Source organism: Lontra canadensis, unplaced genomic scaffold (assembly GCF_010015895.1).
Source record: "Lontra canadensis isolate GAN:19392208 unplaced genomic scaffold, GSC_riverotter_1.0 scaffold110, whole genome shotgun sequence".
NCBI classification, from domain to species: Eukaryota; Metazoa; Chordata; class Mammalia; order Carnivora; family Mustelidae; genus Lontra; species Lontra canadensis.
The window spans coordinates 2,599,253-2,625,171 of record NW_022631104.1 but is presented as its reverse complement, the minus strand read 5'-3'; the positions used below and the strand labels follow the sequence as shown (position 1 = coordinate 2,625,171).

General features: G+C 60.8%; 1 protein-coding gene, 1 long non-coding RNA gene and 1 other non-coding gene across 3 annotated transcripts; 1 reads left to right on the top strand and 2 right to left on the bottom strand.

Moving 5' to 3' along the window:
* Window positions 1-385: 385 nt before the first annotated feature.
* Window positions 386-24,099, bottom strand: CHD3 (chromodomain helicase DNA binding protein 3). The gene is given in 41 exon segments (XM_032840072.1): window positions 386-629; window positions 1,088-1,214; window positions 1,442-1,605; window positions 2,678-2,873; window positions 3,141-3,273; window positions 3,454-3,562; window positions 3,912-4,040; window positions 4,220-4,321; window positions 4,435-4,570; window positions 4,664-4,785; window positions 4,888-5,050; window positions 5,337-5,481; window positions 6,013-6,146; window positions 6,284-6,369; window positions 6,834-6,899; window positions 7,299-7,476; window positions 7,909-8,075; window positions 8,355-8,586; window positions 8,791-8,915; window positions 9,091-9,208; window positions 9,828-9,959; window positions 10,216-10,357; window positions 10,486-10,659; window positions 10,819-10,940; window positions 11,165-11,302; window positions 11,638-11,838; window positions 12,001-12,192; window positions 12,559-12,658; window positions 13,053-13,184; window positions 14,105-14,316; window positions 14,675-14,878; window positions 15,073-15,306; window positions 15,574-15,767; window positions 15,949-16,099; window positions 16,270-16,400; window positions 16,523-16,806; window positions 18,039-18,163; window positions 18,399-18,569; window positions 19,064-19,176; window positions 23,787-23,871; window positions 23,873-24,099. Coding segments are annotated over 41 exon segments (6,186 nt in total). The 5' UTR covers window positions 24,068-24,099; the 3' UTR covers window positions 386-507.
* LOC116856622 lies at window positions 5,727-5,872 on the bottom strand. The gene has a single exon (XR_004380601.1).
* LOC116856595 lies at window positions 23,585-25,855 on the top strand. Its single transcript, XR_004380596.1, has 3 exons — window positions 23,585-23,694; window positions 25,093-25,177; window positions 25,553-25,855. It is a non-coding gene; the product is annotated as an uncharacterized LOC116856595 (long non-coding RNA).
* The last annotated feature ends 64 nt before the right edge of the window (window positions 25,856-25,919 follow it).

Sequence of the window (25,919 nt, the reverse complement as noted above, 5' to 3'; positions counted from 1 at the left end):
CTCATTTCGGGGAGAGGAAGGGGAAGGAAACATGCAGCTCCCCCCTCCTCTTCCCTTTCTCCCTCTCTAAAGTCCCCTTCCTCTCTTCAAAGCTCTTCCCACCAAAGTTCCTATAGGACCGGCGAGGCTGATGCCCCACGTCTGTAGATGGAGCTCGGACTGCAGGGGTGAAGGTGGCCGCTCCGCCTCTCTCCCCCCGAGCACATCTTGGGAAGTCCCGCGTGTTCGGTGGGGGGTGAGGATACTTGGAAGACCCTGCTTCACCGCCTCCCACCCAGACCTCTTCTCACCAGCACAGTCTTCGAAGCGCGGTGGGAAAGGTGCAGGGGAGTGGAGAGAGACAAGGGGCCCTTCTCAAAGGAGTCGTAGAGGGGGGCAGGGGGGGCGCCTAGCCCAGAGGTGGCCCAAGGGGTGGGGAAGGTGGAGGATTGGCAGCAGGTCCCAGAGCCTGAGCTGGGGGTCGGCCTCGGGCACGGGGCCTGGGTGATGTGCTGGCCTGGGAGCCCATCAGTCGTCTATACAGATCACCTCCCCGGCTCGGGGCTCCTTCCGATCCAGCCCGTCTGACACCAGCGCCCCCACCATTTCCTTCTCCTTCTTCACCAGCACTGGAGGGCCGTTGGTGGCGGCTGTTTGGGAAGGGGGCAAGGGCGTGAACCCCAGCTTCACTCCCAAACGCGGCCTCTTGACCGTTAGCATGTGACAGCTAGGTTACCTCCTGCCTCTGCTACTTAGTTCCCAGGGCAGCAGGGATGGGAGCAGGGCGAACCCCTGTCCCTGGGAGTCCCGATGCCCACGACAGACCCCCGTGCTGACTCTCCCCACACCCCCTTTCCGAGCTCCGATTCTCCTTCCTGGAGGTAACCCAGGTGGTGGGGGAGGCAGGGGAAAGCCACTGACACCTTTGGTGGCATTTCGGACAGTGGGAACGGAAGAGAACTCGGGGGTGGGAAGAACAAAGACCAGAACGACTCCGTTCCGTAAAACCGTAGAAACTCGCAAGGAAGCGAGATGGGCTAGACCGGCAAAGGGGGGCTAGGCAGGGCCGAAGCTCGGACAAGCAGGGAGCGGGAGGGCACCGGCTCACCTGTGATGAAGGAGCCTGCAGGCATCTGGCTGTAGTTGGCGCCGGCGGCGGCCAGGGCCCCGACGGGGGCGGCGCTGAAGGCCGCCCCGTACCCCGGAGGCGTAGCGTAGGGCCCCGGGGGAAAGGCCTGGAAGAGAGCGCATGCCCCCGTGAGAGGCTCCGAAGTCCGAGGGGACAACAGGGGCCCCGCTCCGGCACTCCCGAGGGGATCACATACAGGCGGGGAGACTCAAGGGTGAGGAGTGTGTCCCAGCAAGTCGTTCCTCCACACCGTCGAGAGCTGCCGGAAGCGTGTGTGTGGGGGTCGGAGGAGGACCAGCAGGGACAACTGGAGTTGGGGGGAAAGAGGGTTACCGGTGTGGGGTGAGGCTCCGTGCCCTTGCTGGCCAACCGGCTGAGGATGCTGCGCTCGGACATCTGCAGGCGGGCTGCGATGGGGGGGATTCGGGACAGCGTGGCCGGCAGGCGGGTCACGTCCGCCTTCATGTCGCTCAGCACCTCCTCCAGCTGGTTCAGAACTGGGGCCCGGGCCACGGAGAAAGAAGGGCAAGAGAAAGACAGGGAAAGGGAGGGATGGAGCCAGGAAACGACGAGGAGTCAGAGGAACAGACACACAGAGAAACAGAGAGAGAGAGAGAGAGAGAGAGAGGGAGAGACACCACGGAACCAGAGACCAAGAAGATGACAGAAGGAGACAGAAAGAGCAACTCGGAGGAGAGAAAGAAGGAGAGAGACCAGATGAGCAGAGGACAGATGGAGAGAGAGCACAGGACACGGGAGGCAGGGGGACATCGGGAGACACGGGGCGGGGGGTCGTCAGAACATTCCATACTGCAAGAGTGACGTTTTGGGGGTGGGGATGACGGGGAGGAAATAGGAGACGTGGGAGGCGGTAACTGGTGTCACAGATTTCAGGAGTCGAGGTTTTCATGTGTGAGGGGAAGGGAGATTAGAGAATCAGCATTACAGATTCGGGGAATTAAAACAGGAATCCAAGGGGCCAGGAGTCAGTTGCTAGTCGAATAGGGTTAGACAGAGAGGTCTGGAGTCGAATCTATCATCATCAGGGGAAAAGGGTTTGGGAGGAAGGGTTGGAGGTCAAAGGGAAGTTTCGGGGAGAGGGTCACAGGGTGGGATGGGGGTAGTTTCTGCCTGGTGGGGTGAGCGAGACACGGTGGGGGGGGTACATGACTTGTGCGATCGGGGGTAAGGACTCTGGGAGACTACACGCAGGCCACGGCCCCGGAGAGGGTGCTGTTAGCTGTATGGCGGGCGTGTGGGTCAACGGAGGAGTTCAGCCCTGCGGAGGGATGCGCCACAGTCTCCCAGAGTCTGGGCGAGGGGGGCTGGTCCCTCCGTCGGGCGCTGGTGTGAATGCTCTTAGGACGGACGAGGGCCGGCTTGCACAAACCCAAGAGGCTCAAAACCACGGGGTGGCTGGGGTGGGGGGTTGGGGGTGGGGACAGAGGTCAGAGGGGGTGGTGCGGAGGGTAAAGGGGTCAGAGGGGTGGGAAGATTTTGAAGGGTGCGGGGTGAAGACTTACGCAGCGCTGTGGGCCCTCCCCCGCGCGGGGCCGCCGCGGCCCTTACCCTTGTGCAGGACGGCGTTGGCCGGCTTGTTCCCCGCCAGCGACTCCTTGGAGAGGTGCTGGTGGCTCTCGGCCAGGCATTCGGCCTCGGCGAAGCGGGCGTGGAGGGCCATGGCGGGGTGCGCCGGCTCCTGGGACAGGTTCAGGTAGGCCGCCCGCCGAAGCTGTTCCTCGATCACCAGCGCCTGCTCCAGGAGCTGGGGGCCCACGGGGGAGTGGGGGGGGCGTGGGCATCTGCCAGCAGCCGGGCCCGCTGGAGACCCACGCTGCCCTCCCCGCCGGCCCAGAGCACCCCAGCCTCCCACCAAGCCCACACTGACCCCACACACCCCGGTCCCGGACACAAGGGTCCACCCCGCTATCCCCGTCCAGGCGTCAGCCGTCCCCATGTTCCAACCACACCTGGAGCCCCACTCTGACCCGAGCCCCTCTTCAGCACGGTCCCTCCTCTCCCAGGTCCCCACCTTGAATCTCCGGGCCAGGAACTTATTTTTCATCTCCAGAAAGTTCCCCTTATTGGCTTCAGTTTTAAACGGCTCATTGATGATGGCAAACTGAGCGTCATTTTGTATGTCCTGCCACCGTGCATAGCCATGGCTGCGACGCAGGAAGGGGCCGTCAAGGAACCGAACAGGGAGGCACTGCGCGGTCCGCACTCATTTCCTCTTGCCCGTCCCCCAGGGTGGGATATGACACCCCACCCCTTCCCGGGTGTGGACTCCTCCCCACTCCAGATTGAAAAAAACACTTTTTTCCTGTGTTTCTCTCGAAGGATACAGGACGATCCCGGCCAGAAGCCAATAGTCATGTCTTCGGTGCCAGATCTCATTGAGTTTCCCGGAGCAAATAGCCGCTCGCTCCTCGTTCTGCCACAGCGTGTGAAGCTCTGGAAAGCGGGCCGGAGAGAGAGACACGGGGCGTCAGCAGTGTGGGAACCATGGCCAGCTCGGTGGCAGGCAGAAGGGAAGGACCCGAGTGGGGGGAGAGGACCGAGGGCCCTTTAGGGAGAAGATGGAAAGGTCTGGTTCGCGCTGAGGACCAAAAGCTGTTACAAGCAAGGCTCAAGTTCAGACCAGGAATTGAGGAGAGGTAAAGAGGGCTCCGGAGTCCGGAGTGCGGCCAAGGAGGACTGCAGGCGGGGTGTGAGCCTGCCCCACCAGCAGCGACTTGGAACAAAAGGCAGGCACCACGAGGGGCCCCGGGAGGGCAAGCACATCCCGGTGAGGGGTGCCCACCTGTGAAGCCTCCGTCTGCGATGTTGAACATGAACCGGGGCTTCTCCACCTTCTCCTCGCGCCGGCTGTTGGGCCGCGGCTCGTCCCGGGGAGGCCCCGGCCGCAACTCCCGCTCCCCTTTCACGTCTTCTGCTAGGGCAGACGGGGCAGAGCTCACCGCCGTGCTCGGGTCCCTCCCAGCTCCCAACGCTACACCCTGGACTGGCCTGGCCTGGAGCAACTACCCCCCAGGCCCCAGGCTTCGGCTCCCCCGGACTCCACCTCCCGATGCCCTCAGGGACCCGGGGCACAGCGCTTCCACCCATTACCTCTCTTGCCCAAATCCCCTGTTTCCCCCTCCGGCCTCTCCCTGTGCTCCTGGCCATCCAACGGCTTCTCCTCCCCCCTCTCTCCTGGCGTCGACTCTGCGGCTGTGGGATGGGGTAGGGGACAGGAAGGGAGGATGTCACCCTCATCCCGTGGCCCCAGAAGAGGGAGCTCCCGGAGTCTAAGCCCCTCATCACCCCTAAGCCCATGCACCCACCTGACTTCTCTCTGTCCCCCCGGTACCCAGGCTCGGGTTCCATTTCTCCAGGGACTCCAGGCACCTCCTCCTCTAGAGGGATCTTCCTGGACTCCAGCCGCTCCCCAAGTGATGGGGCTGGGCTAGGGACATCAGCCTAGGAGTCGGAACGGAATCAGGATGAAGCAGAGCGGTCCCAGGCACCAGGCCCTCTCGCTCACCCCCCTGCGGGAGCCAGGCAGCCTTGTACCTCTGACTCCATCCTCTCCCCGATTTTGCTGTTCTTCTCCGGCTTCTCCTCCTGGTTTTCCGCTTCATCCTTTTCAAGAGATGTCCTCACGCCATCTCCTTTCTCACTAGGAGCTGGGGTAGCTGCAGCAGGAGGCAGAGGGAAGAGGCAGAAACCCCCACCCTGACTCCAGTCCCTGCCGTAGGGCTCCAGCCCCACCCCCATCTCTCCTGCCGTCCAGTTACCAGGCTTCGAAGTGCAAGGACTGTTGGTAGCAGAGGCCTCAGGGGTGGTGGGAGACGTTTTGGTAGGAGAGGAGGCTCTGGAGGAACGCTTAGAGTCGGCGCTGGGGTCGGGCATCAGCTCGGGCATCGACCAGCGCCCATTGATGTGCTCAAATTCCTGTACCTGAGAGCGGCAGGGGGTGGTAGGAACGGGTCAGCTACAGGCACTGAGGGGGTAGGGGGTGGTAGGGACGGGTCAGCTGCAGGCACCAAGAGGGGCAGGGGGTGGTAGGGATGCGTCCGCTATAGGCACTGGAAGGGGCAGGGGGTGGCAGGGACGGGTCAGCTGCAGTCACTGGCCACACAGGAAGCTCTCCCGCCAGTCTGAATCTAGAACCTGGGGATGCCAGGCAGAGTGGGGATGGGGCCTAGGGGACCCGCTCAACTCTGGATGAAGAACAGACTGATACCTTCTTCTTGACGAGAGACATGACTCCAATCCGGGTCAGCACTTGCTGGCGACTCAGGCCCTCCCGAGGGACGCCATCAGCAAAGGTCTCCGAGCCATCTGCCCCCGGCTCACAGAGGTGACGCATGAACAGAGACACATAGGCTCTGGGAAATGTAGGGCAGGATGCAGGTTAGGAGGGCTGGGCAGGGGGTGGGGGTGGCGAGGCAGTGATGGGGGCACAGGGCTTACTGACACTCTAAAACCCTACACTGCCCAGGGCCTGCCAATCTCCCCACCACCAGCCCTCCACACCCCCCCACCATCTCTCCCCAGGGTCCTTGGCCTTTGTACTTCGTTCCTAGGCCCCATCAGTCAGCTCGTCATCCTGTCCACCAGCTCCCCGGCCGGTAAGTGTGAGGCCAGGACAGCCCGGGGCCAGACGCCCATCTCCAGGGCCTCTCCCCTGCAGGCAGGGGGGCAGCCAGACCTCTGTGCTCTAGGCTCGGCTGAGGGGAGGTGGGGCAGGCTGAGCCCACGTCCCAGGAAATCGAGCCAGGAAAGACCGGACCAGGCCACGTGGCCGAGAGCATGGCGGTCAGCTGAGTAAGGTCACATCACGTGGTGGCCGCCAGGACACGAGCACACCCGGAGCTCCCCCGGCCCTAGCCCGCTGGGCCCGCAGCACCCGCGCTCACTTGAACTCCTTCTCTGTCTTGCCCCTCAGGTCCCGCACCAGCCACTGGGTGGTGAAGGCGTCCTGCGGCGGCATCCCCCAGCGCATCACGGCGTTGAGGAAGGCCTTGCGCTGCCGGGTGTTGAATCCCAGCACCTGGGGCCGCAGGGGAGGGCATGGGCCGTCAATGTCTGGTGGGGAGGGTCTCACTACTGGGACCCCCAACCCCAGGGAACTCAGCCTCGGGGCCCCACCCCCAAGGGGACCCTTGGAGGCCTGAGGCTGGCTCCCACCTCAATGTTGCCCCCAACTCGCGCCAGCAGCGGAGGGAGCGGCTTGTCCTTCTCATTCCGGAGCTGCCTCTTTGACTGTCGACGCCCTAGGTGTGGGGGAAGGGAGGGTGGCCTGGTTAGGGGGTCCCCCACCTCCTCCACTCCTCAATCCTTCTCCACACCCAGCCCCCGAGATACAGAATCTGGGGAAGGCCTAGCTCAAGTCTCAGGCGCTTCTAATTTCCTTTTATGCACTTTTCGACCCACCCAGCAACGATGTCTAGAAGAAACGGTCTAAAAGAAACGGGTCCCCTTAAAGGACTAGTAGCCAGGCCAGCGGGGAGAATGTAAACTATAAACTTTCTCAATTTTCCTTCTAGACATCTCAGACCGTACGATTCTCTACGGCCCATTTTGACAATGGAAAAATTACGGACGTTCCGTCTTTTTTATCCGCGAACTTTACTCAGTCAACAGAGAAGCACTCGTTTATGGAAAAACCGCGGACTTAAGGGACACCAAGGAGTGAACCAGGAAGAGCTACAGCGGGAAATCAGGAAACAGGTGCCACCTTCTGGACGCTCGTCGAAATCTTCATCCTCCTCCTCCGATCCCACTGAGTACTCGGACTGGTTATCTGTGGGGAGAGGGCGCCACGTCAGGGCCAGCTCCCGAGGTAAGCCCACGTGGGGGCTCTTTCTGGCTGGAGCCCCCCCGGCCAATGCTGTTGGACTCTGGGGCCACATATCCTGGATGGGGTCCAGCCACCATGAACCCGGTCCCCAGCCCTGCACCTCGGGTGCCAGGGGAGGACCCTGGGTGTCCGGGGCGCCCTGCAGCCACCAGCTGGCTGGGACCACCCGCAAGCCCGCCCAGCCTCTGGGCAGCTCCCGCAGACCCTTCCGAAGCTCCTGCCCTTCCGGGGGGGGCGGCCCTGACCCTGAGGCCTCCCTCTCCATGTGCCCGCCCCCTTGCCCAGGCCTCCAGGCTCCTGGCCAGAGCACCTCCCTTCCCGGTCCCTCCCTCTGGGGCTCACCCTGGTCCTCCTGGGCAGCGTCGTTGTAGTTGACCTGCTTGCGGACCCGCTTGCCCTTGCCCAGGTTGCGGGCCAGGTCCTCCTGCTGCTGCTCGTAGTGGTGCCGCAGCAGCTTCTCCCAGTAGTCGGGGTCGACGTTCTCCTCCTGCTTGATGATCTCTCGTTCGATCTCCTCGATCTGCAGGCAGCACAACTTGTGCTCGTGGCTTCCCTCGCCGCTGCCCAGAGCTCACGGCCCGCAACCGCGTGCCTACTTCCCGCCGCCTGGCCTCCGCGACTCCCGCATGAATCTTCTGGAGGCCGCACGTCCTCCTTGTCTCTTACCTGCAGCGGGCTTCTCCTCCCTGCTCCCCGCGTCTCCCCTGAGCCTGTCCTCCGGCGCCGCCTGTGTCCATCCCGCCCTGACTCGCAGACACCCTCTGTGTTTTGGTACTTTCTCCCCCCAGGTTCTCCCCAAAGTCTGGTCTCACCCCTCAAACCAAGGAGCTGTTCCGCCTTTTGCCTGGCGCTACGGTAAGAGCTCAGACTCCCTGCAAACTCCCCGCAGACCCACGGACGCTGCCCCGCAGAGGTGGCCCGGGGTACACCGCACCACCCCCCGGCCTCTCACCTTGTCTTCCTCCCGCACCACGTACTGGGCCACCTTGAAGGAGCTGAGATACTCGTTCATGTTCTGCACATCCGTGTCCTCCGTTGCATCCTGGTTCCGGTCCAACAGCCGAGCGATGGCCTCGTTGTCGTAGTGAATCACGCTGCTGTCCTCCTCCTTGTTCTCCCCTGGTGGAGACGGGGAACCAGAGGGGACTAGGAGTTCCAACCGGAGGAAAATCCGCGCAACACTTTCTAACTTCGCTTCCTTTTCACGGGAGCACTGGAGAAAAAGGCCCTTCCCCAGGGAGTCTGCGGACACGTGGTGGGCCTTCCGACCCTCAGTGGAGAAAGGGCCACGCTTCTCCCAGGGGCCGCGTGGGAGAGCTTTTCTTCGGGGGTTCCCGAAGACAAGTGCGCCCAGGAGCGCAGGGCCTGGCTTCAGGAGGCCGCAGGGCAGGTTCTCACCCTCGTTCTCGTCCTTGAACAGCTCCTCAGTGCCGAACTTGAGTATGTCATCCAGCTCCTGCTTGGACATGGAGCCGGCCTTGGAGCCCAGCCCCGGCCGCACCACCAGGTGCGTGAGCATCATCTTCCTCTTGGCCACTTGGGTGATCCGCTCTTCCACGGACGCGCGGGTCACAAACCGGTAAATCATCACCTTGTTGGCCTGGCCAATGCGGTGTGCACGGCTGAAGGCCTGTGTGGGCAGGAGGCGGAAGTGCGGATGGACGAGGGGAGTGGCTGGGGAGACGGGCCCCACGTGCTGGGGAAAGGCCGCCGGCAAGGAAGGGTCTCCTACCCCCACTGAAAGCTCTCTCTCTGACCCTGGACATGACCCCCTCAGCCAGAAACCTGCATCCCCCTGCTACGGGTGCGGGGGATCCAGGAGGCCAGCTCCCACCTGGATGTCGTTATGGGGGTTCCAGTCAGAATCGAAGATGATGACCGTGTCGGCAGTGGCCAGGTTGATGCCCAGGCCCCCGGCACGAGTGGACAGCAGGAAGCAGAACTGCTGGGCTCCGGGAGCTAGGAGGGGACGGCGAGATTCGGCAGCTGTGCCGTGCGGCCAAGTCCAAGACGCTCCCCGGCCGCAGACAACCATGCCACCCACGCAGCAGCCAGGTGACAGATACCCTCCCGTTTCAGGGACCCAGGCACAGGTGGCTCAGGCCTTGTGCGCCCAGCAGGCATCCCCCCTCACCGTTGAACCGATCGATGGCCTCCTGCCTCAGGGCACCCGTGATGCCGCCGTCAATGCGCTCATACTTGTAGCCTTCATAGTCTAAAAAGTCCTCCAACAGGTCCAACATCTTGGTCATCTACGGCAGGAGAGAAGGACGGAGTCTGGAATGAAGAGGCAGTGGGCCAGGCACGGCGTGTCCTGACCACCCCTTTGTTGCTGCCACCCCCCTTGCCCGTGACGCCCACTCCCCGGGGGTACACCCCCACCCCTGCCCTTCCTCGCCCCGCTTTCTTGTCACACGTGCTTGACTTAGCATCCCTTCCCCTCTGAGACCCACGAGGTTCCAGGGACATCTACAAACGCCCGGAAAATCTGTATGGAATTGTCTGTCTGGGTGGCTTTCTGGAGAGCAGACCCATTGCTTCCATCAGCGTTCCAAGACCTCTGTGCTGTGCTCTCCTCTCCTCTCCTCTCCCGTGGCTAAGGAACACTACTGGTCCCAGAGACGACCTCCAGGAGACGGCCCCGAGGAGACATGGGCTCCCCCTCCCCCTGCTCCCCGTCCGGCTTCTAAGAAGCTGGCCTGCAACTTCCAATGACCTAAGCTAAGAACAGGGGTCAGAGGCCAAGAGGAACGCCGCCAGACCAGAGCCTCTCAAGAGTGCCACCTCCTGACCTCCCACGCCACGGGAGCCACGGGGAACAAGGTAAGGGACTGGCCTTGGGGGCGACACAGAGCTACGGGTGCGGGTCACCTGTGAGAAGATGAGCACTCTGTGTCCTTGCTCCTTCAGCTTCCGTAACATCTTCTGCAAGAGCATGAGCTTGCCAGACGCCTTAATAAGCGCCCCACCCTCGTAGGCCCCACTGGGGAGTTTGGGGGACTCCTGACAAGAAGGAAGCAAAAAGGACGAGAGGGTCAGGGAGTGCGCCCCCGTGTTCCGACACAGCCCAGAAAGCCTGGGGCCCAAATCCAGTCTCCGCCCCTTGTGACTTCCTGCTCCCCTGGGCAATCCCATGCCCGCGCCCCACCGCGGCCCACCGCCCAGCTCCAGGCCTGCTTCCGCCCCCTGCCCCCCACTGGCAGCCCACCACCCCGTCTTCGGACAGCAGCACGCCGGCAGCCCCCCGCGGGTGCATCACCATGGCCGCCACGGGGAAGAGGTAGGGGTGGTTGCAACACTTCTTCAGATCCATCATGATGTTGAGCAGCGACACCTGGTTCCCGCCACCTCGAGAGTTCAAGGCCTCGAAGTTCCGCGTCAGGATGTACTTGTAGTATTTCCTGAACACCAGGGTGCGGGGCGCAGAAGAGACGGGACCAGGGGAGCAGTGAGGAGGCTGCCGCCTCCTGGAAGGCTGCCCTCGGCACCCCCAGCCCCCTCGGCCCAGGTGGCCCGGATCTCATCTCACTTCTGCATGGGGCTGAGCTCCACCCGGACAATGAGCTCTGTCTTGGCCGGCATGTTCTTGAAGACATCGGCCTTGAGCCTCCGCAGCATGTGCGGCCCCAGCAAATCGTGCAGCTTCTTAATCTGGTCTTCTTTGGAGATGTCCGCAAACTCCTCCAGGAAGCCCTCCAGGTTGCTAGCATGCGGAAGGAGACAAGGAACTGAACAGGCCATCGGGTTCTTCGTGCCTGGCCTCAGGCTTCCTTCTTCACCTCGGGGAACCCTCCGCCTGCCCCTGTTCTCAGCCCCTCCTCGCCGCAGCTCCGCAGACCACCCTGGGGGGGGGGTCACTTACTTAAACCTCTCTGGGGTGAGGAAATTCAGCAGGTGGAAGAGCTCCTCCAAGTTATTCTGCAACGGAGTCCCGGTCAGCAGCAACTTATGATCTATCTTGTAGCCATTGAGGACCCTGAAAAACTAGAAAATGGGGCAAGGAGAGGCAGGAGAATGGGCCCATTAGTGGCACGCGGCTGGACCACACAGCCCGACTTTTCCTCTGCTCTGTCCCGGATTACAGGTCCCGAATCTCCAGTCCTCCCTCTACCCTAACCTGGACTCCTCCCTGTTCTGGGCTGCTGAAAGTCCAGAACCTTCCTTCTCACAAGCAGGGCCAGACTCAGAGGTCTGGGTGCGTCACTCACCTTGGACTGGTTATTCTTGAGCCGATGGGCTTCGTCTACGACGAGGCAGGCCCAGCGAATGGAGCCGAGGGCGGCCTGGTCGATGGTGATCAGTTCGTACGAGGTCAGCAGAACGTGGAACTTGACCTGGGCCTCCCTCTGCCAACACAGCCATGGTCCGTGCGGCTGCCACCCGACGCCCGGGCACCCAGACCTCTAGCCCCGTGCTTTCCCCGGACACCCCATCCTGCCTGCGCCTGCCAGGGGGAGCCAGCCACCCCATCCTGCCACACGGGCTCCATACGGGGATGACTGGACACAGCCCCCAACCTCTACCCCACGTCCAGCACGGGCACAAGTGTGCGTCTCCAGGACGGGAGGGCAGGGGCGGGGCGGGGGGTGGAGGAAGGAGAAAGCTCAGAGGGTTAAATGCCAGTGGGGGACAATGAAATAACACCTGGGGGTCTCCGAGAAGACGAGCTCAAGGGGCGTACCTTCATCTTAAAAGCTTTCTTGCCACCTTTGATGGCGTTGTCTTCAAAGGAAAACTCGTTCTCACGGATGATGGCCCGGCTGTCCTTGTCACCCGTGTACGTCACCACGTAGAACTTGGGTGCCCACATCTGAAACTCCCGCTCCCAGTTAATGATGGTCGAGAGGGGGGCGCTCACCAGGAAGGGACCCTTCGTGTGGCCCTGGGAGTCGAGGGGGGGGGACTGTCATTTGGGGGTCGAGGCAGTCGCCCCAGTCCTCTGGCTGCCACCCCCCTCCCCGCAGTCCTCCGTGCCCTCAGCCTCCATCCACTCCCACCTTCGAGAACCTTCCCCAGTCCCTCCGGGAGCCCCTGTGTCCAGCACCTCCTTATAGAGCGAGTAGAGGAAGACGATAGTCTGGATGGTCTTGCCCAGCCCCATCTCATCAGCCAGGATGGTGTCGGTCCCCTGGGCCCAGGAGAAGCGCAGCCAGTTCAAGCCCTCCAGCTGGTACATGTGCAGCGTGCCGCCCGTGGCCGTGATGAACCGCGGCTGGCTCTCGTATTTCACCGTAGGCTGTGGAGTCAAGACGTCCGAGCGCTCAGGGGGACGGTCAGGGCTCCTCCACCCCCCTCGCTGGCACGGAGCTCAGGTTGGATCACGGTTCCCTCTGTGACGCCTGAGCTTTCGGAAGTTGTAGACTTCGGTCCCTCCCCCTCCAGCACTGGCATGAGGAAGGCAGCAGGGACGGGGGGAGCCCCGGGTGCTGGGGCGTCAAGCTTCTCTCTGGCCCTTTAGGCCGAGTTCCTAGCCATGCTTGGGGCAGGCTGGACACCGTCCAGGGAGGCTGCTGAAACTTCGGGAAGTCCTGTCCAGAGGCCCGGGGCAATCTGCAATCGCCCGGATCTAGAAATGGAAGAGAGGCCGAGAGGGAGGACTTACGTCGTTAGTAGGAGAACTGGGTGGTCCGTCGCCCTGCAGCTCCTTCTTCTTCTTCTTATACTTGCGGGGCTGGGCGGGGTCCTCCCCCATGATCAGTTCTCTGGGAGAAGAGTGGGTGTGAGCGAGGCCTGCTTCTCCAGGCCTCGCTCTCTCCTGCACCCATTCCAGACCTCCCTCCCACTTCCCTTAAACATCTCATAGTTCCTTTCTTCCGGAGTTTTTACCTTCACCCCTTTTACGTCCAGTGCCAACAGCTGCCACCCCCCCCCCCCCCCCCCAGTCCTCAGCATCCCCCCTCCCCATGACGGGCACCTGACGTCTGTTCCTCACACTGTTTCTTCCTCCACCGGTCCCACCACAGACAATCTAGCACCAGCTGCCACTGCCCTCGATTTCAGGTTGGCTCTGCCCCTCCTGGCGCTCCCCTTGCCCGAGGGGCTGGCTTTCGCTCCCCTGTCCTCAGACTCTCTCCACCCCACGGCCTGGCCCCTCACCGGTGTCTCCAGTAGCTCTGTTTGTGGTCTTCGTACTCGGGGATGTTCATTTCATCCTCTTCCCACGTGGACTGGTCATAGGGCAAGTCCCGCCATTTCACGAGATAGTGGTAATTCCCCTTTTTATCCACACTGCGGGACAGAAGACCAAAAGAAGGAACAGGAGGAGGAAAAGGACACAAGCAGAAAGAAATCGTCATAAACATGATTATCAGCCAACAACTAGCCTTTGTCGCCTCATCCTCAATGAGGGGGCCCTGGGAGGGAATTTAGGATGGCTGAGTCCCACCCTACGCTTTCCAGCACCACTGCTTAGAAATCTACGACCAGAGGGGCACCTGGGTGGCTCAGTCGTTGGGCGTCTGCCTTCGGCTCAGGTCACGATCCCGGACTTCTGGGATCGAACCCCCATCGGGCTCCCTGCTCGGCGGTAAGCCTGCTTTCCCACTCCCACTCCCCCTGCTCCTGTTCCTGCTCTCGCTATCTCTCTGTTGCTGTCAAATAAATAAATAAAATATTTTAAAATTTAAAAAAAAAAAAAAAGAAAAAGAAATCTATAACCAGAAAACCCCTCGGGGCTTCGTCTAATCAGTCTTAACTAAACAGCCGTTGGGCGGGAGGCCCCATTCCGGGCAGGGCTGACTCAGCAGTGAGGCACAAACAGACAAAGGACCCCAAGTCCACAGAGCTCACGCTCGGTGCAGAAAGCAGTGACGACCCGGGAAACATGCGCGTGGAAAATGTTTGGTGGTAACGTGCACCACGAAGAAAGCAGCATGGCAAACACGGGCCCGGCTGAACCGTGTTTCTCGCGTTGGCTTTTGTGGCCTGATACCCAGCCTCGCAGGTCATTAGATCAGAGGCCACAGGGAAGGGGTCACTCAGGCCTGGACTCTACACCTGGTTTCTCTCCACCGGGACTCCTGGGAGACACGGCCGGAGTCCCGCAGGCGCACCAGGTGCCGGGCGCAGTGACACAGCCTCCAGCGGGGTGGCAGTAGCAATAGGGGAGGGGATGGCGCGGGCAGACAAGCAGGAGGCCGGAGGCACACCTGTGGTTGATGATGCGGTGGACGGTCATCCACTCCGGCTTGATGCCGAAGCGATAGTACTTCTCCTCCATCTCCGCATAGTGCGGGTCCTTGACCTTGCGCTTGTCACTCTTGCCGTCGTCCTCGCCAGAGCCGTAGTCCAGGGGCGGGGGCTCGTCCATGTCGTTTTTCCTCTGGTAGTTCCGGTACATCACCAAGTGGAAGATCTCCAGCTGACGGGGCACAGAGGGAGGGGACGAGATGGTCCCCGCATCCGAAGAGGACCGCAGGGGACAGGGGACCAGCCCCCAGGGGGAGCGGCACGGGGAGGACAGATGCTCAGCGGACTGCGCAAGCACGTGACAGGCTGATGGGAGCAGGAACACGGTGGACTGAGGGCAGAAAGGGAAGGGAGGCTGGTGGCGGGAGGAGTGGAGGCCGAAGGAGACTCCCACGGAGACTAAGGACGGAGGGAGGGTATGAGGGCCGGAGGCCCGAAGCCAGCAAAGGGTCTGGAACAGCGGGGCCAGAGAGAAGAGTGAGACGAGCAGCACAGGGGGTCCCAGAGAGCGGGAAGGACAGGCTGCGTACCTGAAGCTCCTTGGCCCAGGAGCAGTGCCAGTAGGACAGCCCTACCCACTTGACAAAGAACTCTCGCTCCGATCGGCCTTGAAGAGGACGGGGTGGCGGGGCATCGGGGTTCCCGTCGGCCTGCTGGGGTGCCGGCACGGACACGGGCGGCTCCCCCCACCGCCAGTGCAGGATCTTCTGCACACGGCCTTTCAGCACAGGGCACTTGGGGACAGGCGCGCACAAGGAGGAAACACGGGGAAAAAGTGCCATCATTAGAGGAGGAGGAGTTCGGGGTCCCACGAGAGAAACAAAGGCCAAGTGCAGGGACAGGAACGGAAAGGGGAGCCGGACGGTGGGTTCCCAGAGATGGGAAGAGTTGGGGCTGCCAGAAAACCCGGCGGAAAGGGCCAACTCACCGTGCATCGGGGACACAGCCATTCCCCGTTGGGGATGTCGGGCAGGGGCGGGTTCAGACAGTGAATGTGGTAGGAGGAGATGCACGCGTCGCAGCACAGGAGCTCGCCCCCGTCCTTACACACGCGGCAATACTCCATGTGGTCGTCCTCCTCCTCCTTCTCCCCTTCTTCCTCTCCCTCCTCCTCGTACTCCTCCTCCTCCTCCTTGGCCTCCCACTGCACGCCCTCCTTCTCCTGGGAGGCCAAGGCCAGACACGGAGATGGACAGAAGGGAGGAGACAGGCAGTGAGACCGGAAGCCAGGGACAGAGACGGGAACACCTGACTGCTAGAAGGGCAAAGGCGGAGGGCGGGAACAAAGGAATGGGACACCTCCATCCCCAGACACATCGATGAGGGAGCAGAGGGATGGGGGAGGGGCCTGGCCACAGAGAAAGCCAGGCGTCTGGGGGCAGCAAGCAGACAGGTGGGTCCCCGGGGGGAGGGGGGAGCAGGTACTCACGCAGTGGGGGCAGCTCCATTTGCCCTCAGGAGCCCGGTCCAGCTCCGGATCAAGGCAGACGAGGTGGTAGGCACGAGGGCAGGTGTCACACAGAATAATTTCCCCACCCTGTTGGCACACCTCGCAGTAATCCTGGTGATCCGTCTCGTAGCCGTCAACCTCGTCCTCCCCGGCCACTGCGGGACAGCCCAGGACTGTCATGTACACCAGGGCAGGCAAAGGGCACAGAGGGGGAGAGAGACAGAGAGAGAGAGAGAGAGAAGTAATGGGGGAGAGAAAGGCTGAACAAAGCAGTTAGAGGGGGACACAAATGGGGCCCTCAAGGGACGAGAGGTGGCCAGATGGACAAGGTCACACACAGCTGGTACCCCTTACCCTTCCGCTTCTTCCTCCCCGGCCGGCCTCTCTTGAGCTTCTTGGTGCGGACAGGCCCGTCCGGCCGGCCCGAGGCGCTATGGACGCTGCCGCTATCCAGGTCTGACTCCTCGGCCTCCGGCTCGGGGCCCTCATCGCTCTGCAAGACATACTGCCCGGAGCCCCGGGGCGGTCAGGGAGGCCAGCTTCACCGCGCTCCCCTCCCCAGGCCTCCGGCTCCTGCTTCCCTCAAGGACCCTTGTGTCTGGACCCCTGTGTCTTCCCTCTGGATCCTGACCCCCCCATGCTGGGGCGCTTAGCCAACGGGGACGGGCCACTCACCGAGCCTCCCTTCTTCCTCTTGCCACCCAGCAGCCCGAGCTTGATTTTCAGGGGCGCCATCTTCTTTCCCCGAAGCTTCTTGCGTCCGTCAGGCACTCGGGGGCTCTTACTCCGCCTTTTATGGCCTGGACCTGAAGGAGGAGCGGGGTGAGGGAGACAAATCGGACATCACAACCTTCTGGAATAACGCAGTTCACGGAGGCCTCGGAACCCCTGGACAGTGGTCCTAAGAGTGGGGGGGGGGTCCCCTCACCTTTGCCCTCTTTGGTTTTGGCTCTTCGGATGGGTGGGGGCTGGGTATCAGCAGAAGGAGGGGGCGGGGGGGGGGGGGGTCCGGAAGGTGCTATGGGGGCAGCCGATGACACGGCAGCTGACACCTGCTCGGCCACAGCTGCGGCTGCTGCCGCCGCCGCCGCTGCCACCGCAGCTGCCGACCCCTTGAAGGGATTGTTGGCACTGAACTCTCTCCACTTGGCCCCGAGGATGGTCATCATCTTAGACATCGGGATCTTAGGATTCTTCTTCGCGATCAGGGGCCTGTAAATGCAGGAGCAGAGGACATGGGACCTTCACAAATGGTCCGGACTCTGCCACACCCCTCAGGGGCTGAGTCTGTGTTTGTGCTCGCGCTCCTGGGCCGGGAGGCTAAGACCCATCAGGAACGACCTCGCTTTAAAGGTAACCCGATATAGAGCTTAAGAAAGAAAAAACCAGGGGCGCCTAAGTGGCTCAGTGGGTTAAGCCTCTGCCTTCAGCTCTGGTCATGATCTCAGGGGTCTGGGATCGAGCCCCGCATTGGGCTCTCTGCTCAGCGGGGAGCCTGCTTTCCCTCTCTCTCTGCCTGCCTCTCTCCCTACTTGTGATCTCTGTCAAGTAAATAAATAAAACCTTTAAAAAGAGAGAGGAAAAAAAATAATAAAAACCAAGTACACGTACGAGGAGAAAGGAAACGTACACGCGCAGCAGATGAGAAAAGATAAAACAAACAAAGACGATGATAAAAACGCTTCCAATCTTTTCCAGTTTGTAAGATCCTATCACATACGTTAGCAAGGTCGCGTTTCATCCTTGTGATGATACCGTGAGTTGCCAGGATTCTCTGCATTTTTCCAGCAAGTTCCATGGACCCTAGCATGTGCAGCCTGACAGGCCAAGCGGGTTAGGCTCTGTGGCGGGGTGTCAGACTTTCGTGAGGACACGGGTGACTATGGTGCTCACAGCAGCATGGTTCTCAGTGGTGAGGCAGGAGAGACAGGGTACTGACGACAGGGAGGGAACACTCGCCGGGCTTGGGCCACTCTGCTATCATCTACTCTACTTGGAGGGTTGGGGGGGGGCCCTGAAGCCCAGGCTCCACAGCCAATGGGGCGTGACTGTTAATCATGGGGTCCTAAGCCAAGGACAGAGAGGACTTGATAACTGAGCAAAGGAAATTGGGCAACACTCATTTTTCTCGGTTTCAGTGGAGAGAGAAGTCCTGTGGGGGGAGCCAAACGGTTGGGGCAGCAAGGGCCATCAGCCCTCACTGTCTTCTGTCACTAGGGCTTTCGAGCCCTGCACTGGAATCAGGACCGCCCCCCACCCCGTCCTCTCGTGAAGGGATCCTGACTGGGGTCCTTGGACCCTGCGGCAACCAGGGTCCTCTCAAGTTCTGTGCCGAGTGTGGTATGTCTGTGCTGTGCGTTTCTCTGGGGAGCAGCATCCGAGAGTTTCTGCGGCTCCGCAGGCCAACCCCACCCCCCCGGAAAGTGTCCACCGGCCTGTCCTACCTCATGAACTGGCTGAAGGCTTTGTAGTTGGTGAGCGTGTGGTAGTCCTCCTCGGAGAACACATGCTCCACGTCCTCCAGACCCCAGGTCAGAAGCAGAGTAGCGGACGACTTCTGTTCTACCTGCTGCGAGTGACAAGGTGTCATGGGGCTTTCGGGGCGGGGGTTCCATGAGGCAGGCGCTTCCCCGGCCCCCATCCTGGGCCCCCCACATGCCTCCCTCCCTCCCCACTAGCTTCCAGCTGAGGCTCTGGGGTGACTTCTCTAGCTTCTCCACTGAGCAGCCCCTCCTTGGGGTGCTCCCTCCCCAGCCCCCTCTTCAACACTGATGTGTGTCCCCCCAATCCCTAATTCTACTCACCTTTTGCCCCCCATCTCCCTCCCCCTTTTTCCGCCGCTTGGTCTTCTTTTCCTTTTTTTCTCTGTGCTTCCGCCTCCGTTTCCGACCTGGTCCCGTTCCATATTCGCTGCCCCCGCTCTCTGACTTCTCCCGGTACTCATCGCGCTCGGAGCCAAATTCCTCCTCACTGTCCTGAGGGAGAGAAATAAAAATAACATTTCTTCGGTCCTACCGTGTGCCAGGAACTGTTCTTAGCCCATAACACATATTATCCCTTTTAATCTTCACAACAATTTTCTGGAAATAGTAACTTATCTATTTTTAATCTGCCCCCTTTTTTTTTTTTTGCAGATAAGGAAACTGAGGCACGCGGAACTGAACAAACTGGCAAGGAGACGTGGGGCTGCTAGGCTCTGGAAGCATGCAGTTCGTGCCCACAGCCTGCTCTCAACCGGGGGCTCCAGGCTGCTAAGGCGAGTCACGTGGACACCGGGGGCTCTGAAGCTGGGGTCCCAGACCTGGGAGCTACACGGCCCAGCCGGAGTAGGGAGGGGGCGTCAGACCTCCCTGACTCCCGGATGCCCCCTACCCTCCACCCTCCACCCCAGAGAAAATTCGAGAAAATGAGGGTGCCTGGGAAGAGGTCTGTTGAGCCTTGGGTGCAGACAGGAGTCCTTCACACTTACAAGCTTCTTGCGTTTCCGGGGTTTTCCTGGCTTGTTCTCCTTCTGCTTCTTGGGTCCTCGTTTTCTCTTCTTTACACCCAAAGCTGAAGGCAGCAGCCGGATGTCATCCTTATCTTTGGAGCAGAGAGCACCAGAAAACCTAAGCCTACAGGTTCCCTGGCTCGGCGGGCCCTAGACCTCAGCCCTCCTCACCTCTCCTGTTCCCACTCTCTAGGAACTGGGGCATTAACTCCTCCAAACCTCGCCTCCCTTCACTGGGTGCAAACAGAGAGTGTTTCGAGTACTCTGGGATGCTTGGGTTCTGAATGGGAGGTCAGGGGTCAGAAGGGAAGAGCGGCCAAACCACTCCCTCCTCTCTCCTCCTACTAACAAGGGAGCAGGCTCTAGGCCATGGGCTCGGACTGTGGCAGGTCCTTTCAGTCGCCGCCAGGGCTCCTCCTGCCTTCCCCCTCACTCAGCCAGCTGGCATCCTGCCCGGGAACTGGGGAAGCCATGCCCAGCTGCTGGCCTGGCCTGACCCCAGCACTTGGAGTGGGGAGACACAAGCTGGCAGCTCCCTAAGCCAGATGCTGAGACGGGAGAGCCAAAGGTGGACACCTGGGATCTCACACTAACACCCGGGGCCCTCACATCCCTTCCGCCACGAGGGAGGCCTCTATTTATACTTCCTCAGATGATCGCCAAGCCTCCCGTCACCCTAACACGGCCCTGGAGGAAAAGAAGTCCCTGCCAGTCATTTTCACATCTTGCCCACAGGACCGCAGCGTCTGGCTCGACCATCATACCCTAACTGTACGGGAGCCGTCTCTGAACTACCTAAGCATTCCTCCTCTTCCCAAGCAGCCTGGAACCTCCCCTCAAATCTATTTCCATAACCCTGCTCCCTCTGAGAACTCAGGGGCCCTCCCCTTTGTCCCCTGGTCTCACCCTTCGCCTCCAAATTTAGTCCCATTCATACAGAAGCAGCAGGGGAGACCCAAACAAAGCTGGAAACAAAGACACACCCAGCATATGCATTCTCAGACGCACACACGCGAACACGGGCCTGAGCACAAATCCAGACGGCGGCTGCCTCTACCTGCTTTCAGCAGGCCTAGGTCCCGGACTTTCTCCCTAGATGTCTCTATCAGGGCCGGGGCTTGCCTGATGTGTCCCCCAGCCCAATTCTCCATGACCCCGACCTCAGGTCTGGGGAGGACACGGATGCCACAGACCTGGGGCCCTGCTTGGCCTCCCTCCCCGCCAGCAGGCACTAGACTAACCAGCCAGACCTGTCCTGCTCCAGGCAGAGGAGGAAAGCCTGGGCCTGGCCCAGCCCCTTGCTCTAGGACACACAATCTTTCGGCCCACAACAGCCAAGGGAAAATTAGCCACAATTAACACGGCTTCCACTGCCTGGGGATCCCGGCGCCTCCTTCCTCGCTACCTGTCCTCAGAACGCCAGTATCCTGTGTCTTCTGGTGCAGATCACCCTCTAGGCCCGGGCCTGTTGGGGGGCCGTGCAGCAGGCCCCGGGCGTGCAAAGAGCGTGCAGACTGGAGTAGGAAGTCAGCAAGGCGCCATGCACCACCCCCCTTGCCCCCAGCAGCCAGCTCTCCCCAACCCCCGGGACGTCGCTTAATGTGAACATGGAAACAGAGGCCGCCGGGGCGGTGGCAGGGGCAGGCCAACTGGCTCGGCGTCAGGGACGAGGCCTGGGCCGCCACCCTCCCCGCGGGGGGGCTGGGGCACCTGCCCCGGGGACCTCAGCCGCCAGTTCGCCGCCCTCCCCGCCCCAGCAGGAGGCTCCAGAACTCGGGAAGCCGGCGGCGGCGGCGGGGAGAGGCAGCGCGGAGCGGCGAGGAAGGGAAAGGGAGGGCAATAAAGCAAACCCAAGTCCCAACCTCGGTCTCAGCAGCCATTCAATGCTGGCCCGGCGCCCAGACTCTCCCACACCCCGGCTCGGATCCTGGGAAGCGGGCGGGGGCGGGGGGCGGCGCGCGGCGGGGGCGGGGCCTGGCGCGCCGGGGCGGCGGGAGGGGGGGGGGGAGGCGGGCGGAGCCCGGCCCAGGCCGCGCCTCCCGCCGGCCCCGCTCTCCCTCTAATCTCACCATCAATCTCTCACACATATATTTATTTTTTCTCAAATTCCCCTCCCTCCCCCACAACGCACCACCATAATAGGTCTGCTGCACATGCGTACTGCACGCAGGGGGTGGGTTTGTATTTTCAGACCTTTTGCAAAGAAACTACCAGAATTTTCCGCACCACCCACAATCATTCCCCACCCCCACCCCCAAGGAATCACATCTATATATTATGTTATATTATTTCTCGAGACTTGCCAGAAGGGGGAGGGAGAAGAAATGAGTTTTGGGCTTCCTGCTCCCTTCCCCCCCTTCTCGGCTCCTTACATTGTTAAACGTTTAAAATAATAGCGCTTGTGTTGGTGGGGGAAGGGATAAAATCGGTCTTGGGTAAGAATGTAAAACAAAATGGTGAGAATCAAAGCCGTCAGAATGAAAAACAATAGACGTCTAAGACGCGCAAATTCACACTCCGGAGAAGGATGAGGGAGGGCAGCCCGCACACATTTCCTTCCAGGAGGCTTATTTTGCCCGCACTTAGGTAGACCGAAATAACGAGCGGACCAAAAATATTTCCCCAAAGTTTTGCCTCCGAAAGTCATCTGAGGGGCTGCATCTGGGTCACTCATTGGACTCGGAGGGCTGAAAGGGGGGCGGGGATGCAACGGCCCCCAGGAGAGCGAGGAGGTGGGTTTTCATTTCAAATACAAATTTTTTTTTTAAAACATTTGACGTTTCTTCTCGGCTGTTGAGAGAACAGAGGGGAAGAGGGGGAGGGAGGAACTGACACAAAGACCCACCACGACCTCAGATTTTTTCATGCCCCTCGCTCTCTCTCACATCCCCAAATCCGGGATCAAAAACACCCAAATACCACATTCCACGTTGGCCGCACAAATCAGGCCCTGACACAACCTGACATCCTTTCTTTCTCTTCTTTGCTGCGTCTGCCCGGCTCCAGGCATCCCCCTCCCACGATTTTTTATTCCTTCTCCCTCTTGGAAATCCATGGGTTCTCTGGGATAACTTTGTAAAAACTTTTCCCTTTTTCAGACAAGCCTGGTGCGGGGGGGGGGGGTCCCTGTTTCCATCAGACACGCACTGGCCTCCGCCGCCCCCCCCCAAAGACACCCCTTACTCCCTTCAAAGGTGCTCTCAATTGAACAGGGACATTTGCTACAACACCCACACAGATCAATGTGACAGTTTTACAAATAGCGTCCTGAAGTTTGGTGCATTTGTGCTGCGTGGCACCCAGAGGCCTGGGGGTCTGGATGTCCCCTTTCACACCCCCAGCAGATGTGAGCACCCCCAGAGTGTTCCCCTGTCCTCAAGAAGGTTAGAAATCACTCCACTAGGAGGGTGGTCTGAATGGAGCCCTTGCTGCCCCCCCACCATGCGAGGCAGCAGTGTGCCCCTTCCACCCCTGGGGGAACTGCCCAGAGAGCGGCCCGGGTGACTTGTCATCCCCGGGGAGAGGTGCCGAGTGACGGTCAAGCTGCACAACAGCTGGGTGGGCAGTTCACGCCCCCCAGCGTGATCAAGGTGCGGGTGGTTTCCGCGAGAGAGTGAGTGACAGTGAATGGCAGCCACGTGAGAGTCACAGCTGGGCAGCTCGGCCACCCCAGACTGACGGGGTCACGCTGGGGGGGGGGGGGGCGCACTTGACACAAAAGAGCCCAGAGCAGAGTGGAGATAAATGGGGTGGAGTTGGGGGCATCTGGTTTCCCAGACACTCTCCCCGCGCTCCCCGATGTTAAAGGAGTGCTCTCTCCGGGACGAGATGGGGGGACAGGCGGCAGCATCAAGTCTGACTCCAGGAAGTGGTCTGCGTGGAGTGCGGCCACCACCTGCCCCCGGTCCCCAGCCGCCCGCAGACATTCACGCGACCCCTCCCCCACGTGCCACCGCACGTCCCGGAGTTGGCGGGCACCGGGGTCCCCGCAGGTGGGGGTCCGATGGAGACCGACCCCCGCCCCCGGCCCCCGCTCCCCCAATCCTGAGGTGGGGGTTGCTTAGGCCCGTGGTCCGCTCCACACGCGGAAACCCCCCGTTACCTCAGTGCAACCCCACTCGGGTCGGAGCCACAGGGGCGCCCGCGCGGCCGCCCCTCCCCCACGCGCCCCTCCTCCACGCCGCCGTCCGGCCGCCAGGGTCTCCGCGGTCCCTCGCTCGGCCAGGGAGGGGGCCCTGGCTTCGCCGCGGCCGTTTCCTGCCTACCCCCTCCCCGCCGAGGGTAAAAAAAAAATCTCCTCCTCCTCCTCCCCCGAAAGCCGCGACCGAGTGGCCCGGTCCGCGCGCGCAGCTCGCGCCCAGCGCTCTCCAGCCCGGGCGGCGGCGGCGGCGGCGGCGGCGGCAGCAGTGGCGGAGGCTGCGGCGGCGGCGGCGGCGGCGGCGGCGGCGGCAGCGGCGGCGGCGGGGGAGGGGTGCGGCGGGGGAGGGGAAGAGGCCTGGCCCCGCGGCGGCCGCCGCAGCCCGCCCGCCCGCCGCCACCCGGCCCGCCGCGGGGCCCCGGGCCCGAGACTGGCGCCCCGCGCCCCGGATTCGCCTCGGCTCGGCCGCGCGGTGGGTGCCTCGCCCCCGCCCGGCCTCGCGCGCCCACGGCTCCCGCTCGGGCTGGTGGGGGGTGCGGGGGGGGAGTCGGGGCGGCCGCTTACCTGGCGGCGGGGGCGGCGGCGGCGGCGGCGGCGGGGGCAGCGGCGGCGGCGGCGGCGGCGGCGGGAAGAGGTGGCAGCCGGGGGGGGCTGTGGCGGTCGCGGCCCCGGTCGTGGCCCGGCCCGCGCCCGAGCGCTCCCTCGTCGTCGTCCTCCTCGTAGTCCTCGTCGGCCGCCTCCACCTCCTCCTCCTCCTCGTCGCCCTCTTCTTCCTCCTCTTCTTCCTCCTCCGACACCACCATCTCCTCCTCCTCCTCCTCCTCGTCCCTCAGAGGGGAAGCCATCCTGTGGCTCTGGCCCCCCCACCACCCCCCCACCCACCGCCCGCCCGCCTCCCCCACCGCTACCACCACCACCTCCTCCTCCTCCTCCTCCTCCTCCTCCTCCTCCTCTTCGGCGGCGGCGTCCTCCTCCTCCTCCCCACCGCCTCCCCCAGCCCCCCAAACCCCCGGGCCACCCCCCTCCAGAACCCCCCCTCGGGGCCGCCGGCTGAGGAGGGGGGCCGAACCACCCCCAAAAATTGTCTTGGAAAAAATTGAGAGACTTTTTTTCCCCCCTCTCCCCTTCCTCCCAAGAGAACAAGAAAGGGGGATTAAAAATATATATATATATATAAAAGTTTTCGACTTCTCTCTGCCCCCCTCTCCGTTGCTTTAAATATATTTAAATTCTGAGGGGGGCGCTCAGAAATATTTCTCAGAGCTGAGGCACTAAGATGGCCGCCTTGAAATTATTTTTAAAACAACCCCCCCCCAGCACCGCCACCCCCTCCATGAAGAAAGGGAGAGGGGGGAAAAATCCCCTTTTAAAACAAAATGGCTGGCTTAATATTTCAGTTTTCACCCCCCCATTCTCCTCCCCTGTTACACCCCCATCTCCAAGCCTCTACCCAGAAACCCACAAATTTCTCCCTTTTTTCATAACTGATTAGTGCACAGATTAATAGAGATATTTTCCTTGTGTACTGTGTGTGTGTGAGTGTGTGTGTGAGTGTGTGTGCGCGCGTTGGGGGGGCATGAAGGATTTCTGCATAAAACAAAAATGGCTGCTCTTTCTAACTCCCCCCCCCATAAAAAAATATTTGAGGGGGGGCATTAATCAGTACTCATGCTCAGTCTGACATCAGCATAAATTGTTAAAGGTTAACTAGTTAGATACTAGTCCAACTAGATTTAAATATTTTTCTTTTCTTTACTAGTCTCTTCCTCCCCACCTCCCTTCTCTTAAAGAAAAGCTTTTTTTTTTTTTTCTGAATACTTCAGAAGGGAGTGGTTTGATGTGAAGGTTTTTTTTTTTTTTTCCCCTTCAGGCATTGAAAAGGAAAAGATGAAATATATGTTTATATATAACTCTGTTTCTGCATACCTCACTGGCGTCAAAACGCATTTAATTGTGTATGTATCCTTCAAGTGAGGAGCGGGGCTGGGTTTTTCTCCCCTTTCTTTTAAAAAAGTGACAGAAATTCTAGTGACTTTTGGGGGAGAGATATGAATAGATACGATGATTGAGGGTTTTTTTTTTTTTTCCAAAGGAGTCCATGTTTGATTCTCCCCTTTGCCCAGGCTTTTCAGTAATTTATAATTGTTGTAAATTCTATCTGCACTCTTTTTTGCTTTACCTCGCCCTCCCCTCCCCCCCATGGCTCGACGATAAAATTCATCTGACTTGGGAAATTAATTTAGGGGTCAGGAGTACAGATTTTTAGAATAAAGGGGAAAGAGTCAAGTAGGAAAAATTGTGAAATTGTTTTCTCTTTTCTCCCTTTGCAGTCTATTTCCCTTTTCTCCATGATCTCCGACCCTGGTACAGTAGAAGAAACTGAGGTACCGTGAAACAGGAAAGTCTCTGGGACTGAGAAAAAGAGGTAGGGGTCCCCCTGGCATTTTCATCCCACTTGCCTGGCGCATGATGTCCCACCGTACCACAGTGTTTATCTTAGGAATGGAGCTGGGAATCGGATGGAAGGTTGGAAAGGAGTCCCAAAGTAGCTCTCTCATCCGGAGATCCAGCCGAGAAGTCCTCTAAAACTTGCCTCTTGAACAGGGCGGGCAAAGGAAGGAGGGCAAAAAGCTCCTTTCCGTCCTTGTCACCTCTCCTAACTCCAGCTTCTTCCCATTCTTCTGATCTCCCTTTGCC